Genomic DNA, 13,898 nt, shown 5'->3' with positions numbered 1-13,898 from the left:
TTTGGGTCCCAGCGCTGCCAGGCGAGGTGTGAGGGCTCCGGCGAGACAGCTCGTGCCTCCCAGGAACTTCGGGATGAGAAAAACTGAAGGCAACTCGAGGTGCGCTCCGCCACCTCTCTGTTACCAGCACCTGAAAGGCTACATCCAGGTGAATCAAAATTTCCAGCACTAACATCTTGATTACGGAGCTGGTGACAAAGGAAATGGATGAATAATCATTTCAAAAAGGGATTTAAAATTTCCATTTTCATTTTATTGTCAAAGTATTTTTTATGAAGAACAAAAGAAAATATACAGAATTGTAACTTATGTACACTGGCTTTATAGGTATTTTTGTTTCCAATTTACACAAATTTTGATATGTTATTAAAAGATATTTTATATAGATATGCATCTATGTACAGTTTTATTTACATACATTCATAGGATGTGATATAAACCAGTCAATAGATGATAGTTCATTTATATTAATTTCTAGAGGACAAAAGGAATGCATTCGCCTTTGCTAGACCTGCTGTTCCTGCAGTGCGGGCTCCCGCTCTGCCTGGCACTAGGATCGCAGCTTTCTATTTCCCATTTTGCCAACAAAAAGACAAACAGATGCCGTCTGCGAATGGAAAGGAAATGCAACATCCATTAAAAAATTGCTCCTAATTACTGAATTCTATTTTCTTCTATAGCTTCTTACAATTGCCAGAGTTCAAAAGGAAAAATGAAACAAGAAGAAACACAATCACTTGCCTGCTACAATCTGATCATTTGCTTAAATTCCCTTCTTAGCCAACTACCATACAAACTGATTTCTTTTGGCTGTTCTCACCCATTCACCCACCCCAGCTGTGTGGAGCTCTGACATGGCTGTTGGTAAGGAAAAGTTCAGCGCTGAAGCTCACCCTGGGACAGAAGACCTCCTTGTGTTTGCTCACCTGGTTGGCACCCAGTTTGGGTACTGGGGAAATGGAGCCTCAGCCCCAGCTAGTGAGGCATCAGGCTGAGTGGGCAGTGAGTTCTCAGTGCTCGGCAGGTGCAGAGCACAGTCGTTTGCAAGCAGCCTCCTGCTGCCTTACATATTAGACAACAGCTCTTCTGCTAAAGGCGGTGGATGCTTCAAGGCGAAGGAAAGCAGTTTCCTTCGATTTGTGGGCATCCTTTCACCCTCAATGGTAGCACAGGACAGGAAAAACATGAGCATGGGATGCAGTGAGTCACACCAAAAGGCCTCTGCGCCAAACCATTTCATCCAGCCTGAGCTTTGGGTTTGTTTGGGGTACATCATAGCTTAAATATATATATATATATATATGTATGTATGTATGTATATACATAAATATTTATATATAGCCCTAACCAAGGAAAAGGTAAATGCAAGCTGGAGAAATGAGAGCGGTGCAGAGGCACGTTCCAGTACTCGCATGTCTCGCCTCCCCCTCTCCCTGACTCCCACTGTTCCTCCTCCTATGGCCGGCCCCTACAAATCCTTGGCTCGGGCGACCCAAAAACAAAGGAGTTGTTTTCATTTCAAAAGGAATTTGCTGTTTCCAAACTGGACAAATAGAGCAGCTTAATAAAAACTCACAATGAATGGCCTGTACATGAGCAAAGCCCTCAGGAATGCCAGGGCTATAATTAACTAGCAGCAAGCAACTCTTACATTTTCCTGTGCAGCAGAAAACAGCTAAAAATAAAACACTGTAATTTCCAAAAGAAGCAGCAGCAAAGAAGGGAAAGATAGAGAGAAAGGAAAAAAAGCATCCTTGAAAAAAAAAAAAAAAAAGGAGAAGAAAAAAAAAAGGAAAAACATCCCCCTCCCCTGACCCCAAAATATCTTCATTCTCAAATCATCTTTACAGGACACGGGATACTCGGACACGGTGGTATCAAGTAACAGCATTGACTGTTCTGTGAAGACAAATAAATTATCACTAGAAATGTAGTGAGCAAAGTGCTGTCATCGGCTGCTGTGGGACGGCTGCGGGAGGGGAGGTGGGAGCAGTCAGTTCACGGAGCGCACGGAGCGGCTGCTTCGCGGGAACCGATGCACCTTGACGTGTTTGGACAAGTGGTCGCTTCGAGCAAATTTCTTCTCGCAGACGGGACACTGGTAGGGTTTCACCCCTGAGTGAGAGCGCCGATGCCGAGACAGCTCATCTGACCTGGAGAACCTGCAAGAGAGGAGAAGGCTTTTGAGACACGTGAAGAAATATGGCCTCAAAACATCCGCTGGGGTCACTGGGAGATTCTTCTTGTGGAAAAGCCGAAATAAGCAAATTGAAAGGGACAGGACACACAACAGAACCACTCTGGTCCCAACCAGTGGCCAGCAGCAGCGATGGAAACACACAATTAACCCACATAAAATCTGAACTTGGTGCAATGCATGGAGGCAATATTTGTTTGTAGAACACTTGCACAAAGCCCAATAATAAGGGTAAATAATATGGGTACAGCTCAACTGAGACAGCTCTGCTCCTTATCCCTCTGCGAGTCCCCTTCAAAGACAGTCCCTCAGTCTCTCTCTTGGAAATCCAAGCACAGATCCTTCTCAGGCGGTGGGAAGAACCAGCATCCCTCAGGTGAGCTCTGCTCCAAACTCCATCACCAGCATCACAGCAGATGCATGCTGAGATGGGCCCCAGCTAATAGCCAGACACAGTTACACAGAAGCTATGCAGTTTATCAGATCCAGCCAAAAACTGGACTTTGTACATGCTCCTGCTGGCTAAATAAAGAAGACTTAGTATGTCAGTACCAGAGATGGTCAGTGTTATTGCAGTTGAAATCCAGGTGGGCCCCAATGACCGTTAGCATCGATACTTCAGGAGCAAACTGAAGTCAAGATGGAGACTCTAATCCCCAAATTTACCTCCCAGAGTCATTTTAATTTTAGATGTTTCCCAATTTTCATCTGAACAGAAACATCCCCAATCAGCCATTGTGAATCCCACATTAGGCATTAATGAACTCAACTCAGCCAATCCTTTGGTCTCAGCAGCTGGCTCTTCGTCCAGACTGGACATGACTGGGAACCATAGGGTTAATTAACAATGTCACACTAAAACAGCCTTGTCCAAATGGGTACAAAAAATTTGCTGCTTGACAAAGGGCAATTAAGATTTTTGTTGCCAGAACAGTAACAAAGAGCAGTACAGAAAGCGAGCTTGCAAGAAATGGTATCAGCTGTCTATTTACAATAAATAAATGAAGTCATGGGCACTAGTGGAATAAATGGGGGAAAGAACATGTAGAAAAAATGTGCCCTTCTGAAGCAAAATATCACATCATCAAGCGGGTGGGTACACTGTTTTTATGAAAGGGGAAAAACATGACTGCTGGGCTCCTATGAATAAGTCCTTCATGCAAAGAAAATAAGTTTCCACATAAAGGTTTTAATTAGCAGAGATCTCTTGCCATGAGCTGCAGAATGAGGTGCGGGCACTGGGAAAGGTTCCTTCCATTCCCACAGCACTTCAGACTAGCGCTGCTGCTCAGAGAGAGCCCTGTGAATGAAGATATTCCCCTGAGTGAGGCATAGAAAGGATGCATCCATCCAGGGGTTTTTCTGTGGGAAAATCCTTCATCTATTCTCTTGCTTTCTTTGCCTTGCCCTTGCTTTGATGTCCTCAAAGAGTCACAGGCGCCAAGAAGAGCAGCAGGCAGATGCTCTAATGGAGCCACCAATTCATTTCTTGCTGTCTCTGTGGGACTCGGCTAGGCAAGGAAGGAACCAGTTGCCCATGGTGGCAAGCACATCCAGGAAAAGAGGGAGCAGAGGGAGGAAATCTCCTTTGCATAGAGCTGTCCTCTTATATACCAACTTATCACCCTGAGGAGGAGTGAAACCAGATGTGACTGTGCTGCCTTGTCCCATGTCCTTGGCTGTTAAGGTCACCATCTGCAACACACACAGCTAATCCTGACAAGAGCTTCACAAGCACATTTCAGTGGGAAATGCACAGATAGTGAGGGAGAAATAGGTGCACAGAGGGAACAAGCGGCTCTGCTCCAACACAGGGAGCTCAGATGAGTTCATCCGATAAAAATACTCGCTGCTTCATAACGATGTCCTTAGCTGAGAAGGCAGGAATGTTGCAATACTGTTCTCCAGCAGTCATGGAAAGATCAACTTACGGAGCCCACAGAAATAAACGTCAAGCTGTCAGTGTGTTTACGAAAAAACAACGCAAAGGTTAGCACAAGGAAGCTGGGAGATCTGGTGGCCTGGCTCCACAGTGACGCGATATTTGCAGCACATTCTGGCACTGAAACCATCCCCAAAGATGCTGCACACAATCCCCGATGGAAAGCCAAATTCAAATGAAAACAAGGCACCCCCAAGGAAGACCTCAACTAGCCCAGCTTACTGCTTTTTGCAGGATTCCTCCTTCGAAAGAAAGGTAGAGGGAACTGGGCAATCCCACAGAAACTGGAAGTCTCCTTCATCCCTCTCTCTGGTGGTTACCTGTAACCACATCTCCCTTGGAGACCAATCTTGGAGCTCTGCTATGCATGGGACTTCCAGCCATGCAAGGACCCATGGCGCACAGGACATCAAGGTCAGTAGATTCAGTGGGGACTCCATGGTCCCAGCCATGGCCACCAGCCCCAAGGCTGCCACTGGTTGTGCCTCTGCCCTCTGGTGCAGAGTAGGCTCTGGATGCATCCTGAGCTGCTCCCAGCCCCTAAATCCTCACAAACAGGATGTCTCATGCAGAGTGGGTTGTGGAAAATGCTTCCAGATGAAGGATGCGCAGGACATTTGAACAGTATCGCCTAATCCCACAGCTTTTCATGCTGCCCAGGGGAAGGACAGCGAGAGCTCTCCAGCTCCTGACATGGCAGAGCTGCTGGGCCATCCCGGCATGCTGATGGAGCCACCTCAGGAGCAGAGAACCAGAGGCTGCCAAAGGCACAGGACACGTATCAGCACATGAGTACAGAGGAGTATGGAAAACGGTGGGTCACCTCACCACCTCCTCCACTCGGCCAAGCACACCCAGTGCCAAGATTCAGCCTCCTCGTTGGCTTTCCCACTGACTCAGGGGCTGAGGAAGGGTCTGCAGTGCACACAGCCCTACCCTGGTGTATGCAGCTTCCTCACAGCAGCATCGCCCAGCAAGCAGGGTGAGATTCAGTCCCCCCCATGTAGCAATTTTGTTTGTTGCATTTTTGAAATGACCATCTTCAGTGAGCTCACATCTCAAGTGTCTTCAGTGAAGAATAAATACACAAGCACAAGAATGTGGGGAAAGGGGGAGGAAGCAGAGCCCAGCAGTGCTTTAGTGTTTAAATTCATTCAAGATGATCTAAAACCGGGGGAGGACAGAGGATTTGGATGCTTTGACGTAAGTCATGTGGGACACTGACTGCACTTCTGGAAAAGGCAACAATTCTGTACTGATGGAAGGGGCTGAGCAATTCAGCACTCAGCAGGGTCTGACATGGGAGCAGGGTGCACGGAGCCCTTCTGGGCTGCTCACCTGGAAGTATGCAAGTACGGCCACTAGCCTCAGGGTCCCTAACAACACATCCCATGCCTTAACCCCTGCAGCACCCGGCTGCAATGCTCAGCCTCCACCCGTCCTTGCCCTACATGCTTCCCCGCAGCTCTGCAGCCTGGAAAATGCCTTCTCTATAGAAAAACAGAGCTAGAGCAGGTCACCCAGAGGCAACACTTCACACTCCTGATCCTGAGCCACAGAAGTCACAGGAAGCACTGCTGTAAATCTCGGCATGGACCAGATCCAAACCTCACGTGCTACATGCATTTGCCACAGAAACGGGATTTTTGTACAGGGAAAGCCAACACAAGACCCAGGGGCAGGATGAGTATCGCTGTCTGCAGTATGCACACTCACAACAAAATAAATGTGTGACAGGCCAGGGGCAAAGTGCCTGTGCCTGGTGGGACCAGTGGGCTGAACAACACGATGTTGCTTTCAGCACATCATGAGCAGCGGCTGAGCCCTCCGCTGTGCCACACCACTCACATGCACGGAAAGAAAATCCCTACCCATGTGCAGAGCCACACAAATTGAAATATGTATATAATAAACAAAGAAATGAATTTAATCGAATCATCTAGGAGGCAAACTTCAAATTTGGGCCAGTTTGGGAACAGAGGATTCTGCCACATTCTGACCTTTTCCCTCCATCCAATTCTGCCATCTCTAACTGCTGCCTTGTCTCACAAAATTGCATTTTTACTCACTGTTTCTCCTGTTACTTTTTACCTTTTCTGTTGCCCACGATCACCACCTATTTCTTCACTAGCCATTGCTCACTGGAGCTCTGAAGGATATTCTTTGAAAGAAATCTGGTTTAAGTTAATACAAGGGAGTTAAGGCTATGTTTTGCTCCCATCATCAGTTGTGGTGCTTTTTATTAACACTTGCCAGCAGGCAGACTATTAGCACAGCTAATTGGAAGGAGAGACAGAGGCCTCCATCAAAGTCTCTGGTAAGAAATTCAACTTTTCTTCTTTAATTTTTTCAACTAGTATTAAAAAAAAAATAATAATTAGAGATTGCCTCTACAAAACACTTTGCTCAATCAAACCTGCAATCTTCCATTCAATTCCATCTTAGCCTTCTGGGGATGCTGTTACATCTGACAGTTTTTTGCAACTTTGAGCAGCACCCACGCGTTTTTCTCAATCAGTGCAGAGAATAAAACCCAGAGAGCCTGGAGTGCCACTGCCAGCACTTGCAGAAGGCGTGGGATGGAGCATGTTTTCTACAAAACTGCACAGAATGCTGCTTTTCTTAACCATACTCACTTAGTACAGCTCTTCACCAACCATGTTTAGCCCTGTGCAGGCCTGATTCACACCGTGATTCTGCCCTAAAGCACCCTGCTCATTTGGTACCAGCTGAGCATCTGCAGCTGCTGTGTTGCAACCAGGCTATCATGAGTGCAAGGTACTGCCTGCAGTTACAAGCTTAATCTGACCATCTTAGTACAAAATATAGTTATAATAGGCTTTTTCTTTTCTTTTTTTAAAAAAGACGCTCATCCAACTGGTGGCAGCAGGTGATGTTCTGCCATTTAATATATCAAGTCCATTAGATTACCCAACAGGAAGAAAAGATCTTAATTCTCAAGCAAAACGAGCCAGCTTTGGGAACAGAAATTGTTCATAAATGAGAGTGCAAATCTATTTGTTCAGCAAGTTAGAGAGGGGGATGAGACACTGCTGTGCCCTGATACTAACCTCCATCCGCAACCTGGCCACGTGCAAGCAAAAGGCTTTTCTCCTGTATGCCTCCTCAGGTGGGCTTTCAAATGGCTGCTTTTCGTGTACATCTTGGTACAACCAGGGAAAGAACATTTGTGCATTTTAATGAGTTCTGCTGCAGGGTTCTTTTGAAATTTCTGACCCATGATGATTCCCGTCTGACCCTGGATCATGCCTCCTGGCCCAATTGGCTTGGCAGCGATGGGGACGGGAGCAATGCGGACAAATTTAGAGGGCAAGTTCAAATTGGATGACTGAACTATCTGGGGCACAAGGGCAAACGTCTGTCCTTGGATGTTGACTAGGAGCTGTGCAATTTTAATGTTCTCCTGTGCTGGTCCTTGGGAGCTAGGGCTCGTGGTGGACTCCTGTTTGATCTGTACAGGCTGAATTTGGAGCATAACCGGTATGCCATTCTCCAGGGACACTCCTCCATTTGAAGCTTGGCCACCTTCCGTCGAGCTGTTCAACTGTTCATTTTTACTCTCTTTTAAAGTAGCACTGGGTAACATATGGTCTTTTTGCTGTAGCGAAGAAACAGAAACTTGGCTGCAAGCTCTCAAGTCCTTGGTCTCACTTTTAGGTCTTTCTTTGAGCTCCAGCTCCATGTTTTCTTCCAGAAATTCCTCAATTTCCTCAAGCGTGGGCTGAAATGGTCCAGAGTCTTCCATATCCACAGCGAATTCAGGCAACCTAAAATACTCCTCTTTCACTATGGGCTGAAGTCTCCTTTTGTCCCACCATGACACAGCGGTGTTCCCCAAAGATGCCTGGGACAGCAAGTAGTCTAAGATGCTGTCCTGACTCTCTGCACTGGATGTGCTTCCATAGCTGGAGCTGAGAACTTGGGATTCCGGGCTGGAACAAGAACAAAAGCTGGACGAGTCGCTGTCATCTTCTGACAGAGGAGAGGGCAGCATTTGGTAGGACCTCACCCCTGCTGTCATGTCCCTAAAGTATCCCAGAGAAGACCTTGTAGATGAAAAGGATTCATCAGTAGGCACCAGGTGATCCACCATTCCTGGGCGAGCTCTTACAGGTATCCCAGCAGCATATACCACGCAGCGAAGGTTCAGGTGAGAGCCTGGGTGCAAGGAAACAAACCACCAGCAGTCAGAAGTCAGTTTAATTATTCACCTCCATGAACTAAACCTCACAAAGCCCTCCAGCTTGCAGGAAGGTCCAAAGCACTCAGCCTCACCATGCACATGCTGCTGCACGCTTTGCTACGTCTGTGCCACCCCTAAAGGACTGCCAGGGCTGAACCATTCTGCAGGATTGCACCACGTACTTACAAAAGAATTCTTTCAGAAATCATTTCACAACTGCATGTGCTTCAGATTTACAGCTCCCTTCCAGAATATTACTGCCAAAAGGAAATAAATTATGGGCTCTCACCTAGCAGTGAAGCCAAGAGCCAAAGAAGGGAAGGGGAGAAGAAAAGAAAAAAAAAAATTATTGAAATTTTTACCACCCCAAAAAAACAGAAAAACAAACAAACAAAAAAAGAATTTTATTGCTGGGGTCCATAAAATGCAAATCCTTCCCTCATCTTGCAGCTTTCCATCAACCTTATTTTTAACTTCCTCCGTTCCACAAATACAGGCTAATCAGCGTAATGCAGGGATCAATCTGTCAGGAGCCAAAAATATTTACTGTGCTTCAGCATTCACTAGGCGGATTTTCCCCTCCAGATGTAATGAATCAGTGTGCCAACGTCATCATCACCTGCACTGCCCTTAACAAGGTTGGCACAGCACTGAGCTAATTACCGTGGTCAGCTGCCGGCTGCCTGCACCCCATCCTTCACATCCCATCCCTTTGGGTACGGAGATCCTGGTAACCCAACCCTTGTGCTGGGTGCTGAACTGGGAGGGCTGGAGTGGTCCCAGTTCCCCCTGCAGAAGTGGGATCCTATGGGACTGCACTGAGCCCCAACCCCATGGCACCCACACAGGCAGCACCACAGCGTGCCGACAGATGGGCACGTCCCACAGTCTCCCAGTCAAGCTAAACAAAAGGTTATTGGGAAGCAGGGAAGGCAGAAGGGGTATCTGTGGGTCTGTTGTCTTTTTTTCTTTCCTGCTTCCCAGGGAAAAGAAAGAAGTTTCTTACGGGCTGGAGCCTGTGCCCCTCGCAGTGACCGCGTCCCCCCGCACGGAGCGCACAGTGGCCCTCAGTCATCAGCTGAAGGTGACTGATTGAAAGCAGAGCCCTACGTGTGCATAATAAAACAACTCTTTCTGGGGAAGGCATGCGGCGGGCAGAGATAGAAGTCATTTGATCAGCCTATGAGGGGTGCGTGTGTGAATTAGGAGGCATGTGACCAGCGTGAAGGAAATGCCACTCAGGCTTGTTACACGCTGTCATTTTCCACAGGCTCTGCCGCTGCATTTTGGACGCTTTGCCATGAATAGTCAATAGCTCTGTGCAGGGACAAGAGCCTTCCTGCTGCTACTGAAGCCCCAGCTCCAAGATTTGCCCATCCTTGCCTCCTCTGGGGAAAAATGAAAAGCCGTATGTGTGCTCGGCAGCGAACGTGGCACACAGCACCCTCAGAGACCTCCATCCCACTGACAGCATCTATTCATATTTTGCAGGAAATAGGGGGGGAAAAAAGCCTCATTTCTTAAAGACACAGCTTCCTCCTCCATCCACACATGGAGGCTGAAAGAGCTTAGAAGCGAGCCCGCGTGTTCCCCTGGTTTGTGCAGCTCCGAACGCTCACATGTGCTGAGCGCGAGGAAGTTCACACAGAGGTTAGCGGCTCAGCCTATAACCATATCCTATAGTAAAAGTGAAGAGCCAGAAGAGCTGAAATTTGACACATGGCTCAAAGAACCAACAACAAACTGAACACTGCTGGAGGAACTCTCCGCCCGGACTGCAGCAGAGCGGTGCTGAGAGCACACAGTGTTTTTTCTAAGAAACGCTGGCGCGCTCTGAGCAGCTGGCAAGGTTTCCTTTTGCAAAAGGAAAAAGCTCAGGTTTTCTTTAAATGCCTGCAAGAGGCAGGAAGCCACGTATCAGCACAGCCCTAAACACGGGGAATAGAACTAAACCCCGGTGTGAATGAGGGCTGAAAAGAAGGAATGCCAACGGGAGCAATGAGCAGCAGAGCTGGCAGGGGACAGTCTGTGTGCGCAGTGCCACCTGCGTCTCATGAGGACGGGGACTGTCAGGATGAACACATCATGCACAGCACACACCGGGGCTGCGTTCCACGCTCCCAAAGCTCATGCAGCAGCCAAGCGGATTTTGGGGAATGCCTGGAATGCAGGATCGAGCCCAAGCTATATTTTATCCTAAAGGCCAAGCCAACAACCGAAGGCTTTCATCCCTGCTTCGTCCGAAGGCTCAGCCAAAATCAGGAGCTTCAAAAACAAAAACAAAACGCCAAGGCTACGCGAGCGATGAGAACGAATGATGGTGTTTACATAAAGCACCTCCATCCCTGACAGCAATGTGAGCACAGGCAGCTCAGCACGGGGCAGCAGCTGCTCAACTATGCAGCGCCACAGCCGCCTTCGGAGAGGTCCAAAGTGATAGGATGGCCCCCGTGCCAAAAACATGTTGTTCTGCTGAGATGTGTCCATCTAACCACCGGCTTAAAGAGCAAAATAATAATAAAGGGAGTGAGAGGGTACATTCTGTCTCACAATGACACCAAATGTTAAGCCCTGGGAATTTGCTGAGAGCTGGGGACTGTTTCCCAGTTTGTCACTTCTGGACTGTCAGCCCAGCACTGCCGATAACACAGCGCTACGTGGGCTCAGATACACTGACACTCATCTGCTATGTGTGTTGCTGCAGCTCTTTCAAGTTTAGGACTGATCCTTGCAGGATTTACCCTTGCTCCATAGGTTGTAAATCAGTGCAGGCTGCCTCCTGCCACAAAGTGAGCAGTGAATTTCTAAGATATTAAAATGGAAGTCAAAGGAAAAAAATAATAATAAAAATTATATATATATATATATGGAAGTGAATAAAATAATAATCAAAATGAGACGCCAAGAGCCAGAGAGCCCATCTGCTGCCAGCCCTGCTGCAAGGTGGCTGCACAGCTCATTGGACACTAGGGCACAACAGCACTATTTAGGGGCCTCCCTGCCTTTTTCCAACCCCACTGCTTTTGGGAAACCTCAAAACCCTCCCCAAGTCCCTATTTTCTTTCGACCACCCCTTTCACATCCAAACTTTGGCTTCCACACAAGGCAGCTGGCAGTGCCCCCCCTCCGCCCCCCCCCCACACACACCAAGTCCCCAAAACAACACATGCTAACATGGGGGGCCAAGGGGGCACAACTCACACTCCAACACCAGCACAGCCACATCTCCACCACTGCAGAGCATGTGGTTCATTGTTTTTTTTAGTGGGTTATTGGTTATGCTTGTGTCTGGGTGTTTTTCTCTTTCTTTTTTTTTTTTTTTTTTTTGGGGGGGGGGGGGGGGGAAGAGGGGGGGAAGAGGAGAGGGGTTGTTCAGTTGTTTATTTGTTTTCCCTACTTTTAATATATTATTTTTTCCTCTCTCCCCCTCCTCAAGCTGTTTTTTTCCCACCGCTGGAAAATGTGACCTTCCCGGACAGGCAGCCCCTCGCAGCCCCCCCCCCCCCCCCGCCCCACGGCGGTACCGGGGGTTCCTCTGCCGGACCGCGCACCCCTCGCACGCCCTTACCTGAACTTCTCCGCCAGCCGGCCTTCGGGGATTGCGGGGGGGGTGGGGGGGGGGGAGATGGGGGGGGGGAGAGAGGAGAGACGGGAGAAAACGCCGAGAATTCAAAAACAGCGTTGAAAACGCCCAACGCGATACCACAACGATTTACTAACAAATAAATAAATAAATAAATAGATTTTAAACCCGGAGAATCGAAAAACGGCCAAAAAATAAAATAAAATAAAATAAAATAAAATAAAAAAATCTAAAAAAAAAAAAACAAAAACAATAATCAACCACCTAACCGCCAAACGGGTGGGAAAAAAAAATAAAAAATAAAAACCAAAAAACAAAAAAACCCGCACAACTAAACCGAGGAACGAAGAAGACAGAAGACCCCCCCCCTCCGGTCCCAACAGCGCGGCGGGACGCGGAGCAGAGCGGGCGCAGCTCCCCCGGGAGGCGGCGCGCGGTGCGGCGCGGCCCCGCGGCGTAGTACTATAAACCCTCCGGCACGGCGCCGGCGGCCGCGGGGGGGCCGGGGAGAGGCTCGACCGCGTCCGCAGCCCCCATTGGCCCCGCAGCTCCGGGGGCCGGCCCATGTTCAGCCTCAATGGGAGCCGCGCATCGCACGGCCCGGCCCCCGGGGCAGGCGGTTCGCGGCCACGTGCGGATCCCCGCGGGTGTGCGAGTCCCGGGCTGTGCAAGGCTCGGGGGTGTGCAGGACCCCGGTTCTTCTCCTGCCCGTGGGAAATCGCTGCTGGCTTCTCCCCTGGAATTATTATGGTCGGTTTAATGTACGCATATAAATTACTAGTTTTATATGTGCACAGTATTGTTTGTGTATCTGTATACACATACATATGCACAAACATATATATACAACACATATGTATATATACACACACATATAGGCAAACATATCGTCATACATATGTGTATACAATATGTATGTGTATATATACATATATATACACACAATACTGTGTCTGTGCATTGTCTACACACATGTATGTATATACACTAGTTATATACATATATATATGTGTGTGGATATAAAATCATAGAACGGCATAAAGATCATCCAATTCACACAGCATCACACAGAATCATAGAATCACCAAGGATAGAAAAGATCTCCAAGATCATCCGGTCCAACCATCCATCACCAGTATCACCCACCAAACCACATCCCTCAGTACAACATCTAAATGTTTCTTCACACCTCCACCACCTCCCTGTGCAGCCTGTACCAGCACCTGACCACTTTTTCAGAGGAGGAAATTTTCCTAATATCCAACCTGAACCTCCCCAGGAGCAGCTTAAGGCCATTACCTTGTTTAATCACTATTAACAGGGAGCAGAGGCCGACTCCTGCCTTGCTACAACCTCCTTTCAGTAGAGAGCAATGAGGTTTCCCCTGAGCCTCCTCCACTCTGAACCATCCCAGCTCCCTCAGCCGCTCCCCATCAGATTTGTGCTCCAGACCCCTCACAGCCCCGTTGCCCTTCCCTGAATACATTCCAGGACCTCAATGTCCTTCTTGTACTGAGTGAACCCCTCAGTAGTCAACTGAACATAGTACTCAATCCCAATCCCTCTGCAAAGGGCACACTATTTATATATGTTATATACACATTTCTAAGTTACATGTCGTACATATGTGGGCTCAACACGCCACCATTCATTCGCTGTGTCTGTTGCTGCAGCTCTTGCTTGTTTAGGACCAATCTCTTCAGGGTTTTCTCCTGTTCAGTGGAAGATTTTAAATCAGTTCATCGGTGGTTTTTCAAGTTCCGTTTATATGTTTCCAACCCTGGAAAGGCCCAGGCCACGCTACCAGAAGACAGCCTCATGGCAGCAAACCTGTACAACTTTCTGAGATCCCCATTAGGAAAAAATTGGATATTAGGAACAATTTCTCCTCTGAAGGAGTTGAGATGCACTGGCAGAGGCAGCCCAGGGAGGTGATGGAGTCACTGCCCCTGTAAGTGTTCAAGAAATGTGG

The 13,898-nt window shown here is 48.0% G+C and overlaps 1 protein-coding gene across 1 annotated transcript; it reads right to left on the bottom strand.

Moving 5' to 3' along the window:
- Positions 1 to 231: 231 nt before the first annotated feature.
- On the bottom strand, positions 232 to 12,350 carry KLF15 (Kruppel like factor 15). Its single transcript, XM_042823676.1, has 3 exons — positions 11,912 to 12,350; positions 7,211 to 8,318; positions 232 to 2,162 (listed from the first exon to the last, which is right to left on the bottom strand). Exons 2-3 carry the CDS (start codon positions 8,251 to 8,253, stop codon positions 1,994 to 1,996), a joined length of 1,212 nt encoding a protein of 403 aa, XP_042679610.1. The 5' UTR covers positions 8,254 to 8,318; positions 11,912 to 12,350; the 3' UTR covers positions 232 to 1,993.
- Between the last annotated feature and the right edge of the window lie 1,548 nt (positions 12,351 to 13,898).

The sequence above is a fragment of the Centrocercus urophasianus genome, unplaced genomic scaffold (assembly GCF_019232065.1).
Source record: "Centrocercus urophasianus isolate 14NV4802_14NV808 unplaced genomic scaffold, USGS_Curo_1.0 seq_22, whole genome shotgun sequence".
Classification (NCBI taxonomy): Eukaryota; Metazoa; Chordata; class Aves; order Galliformes; family Phasianidae; genus Centrocercus; species Centrocercus urophasianus.
Note: the sequence above shows the minus strand (reverse complement) of the source record. Positions and strands in the feature narration are given on the sequence as shown.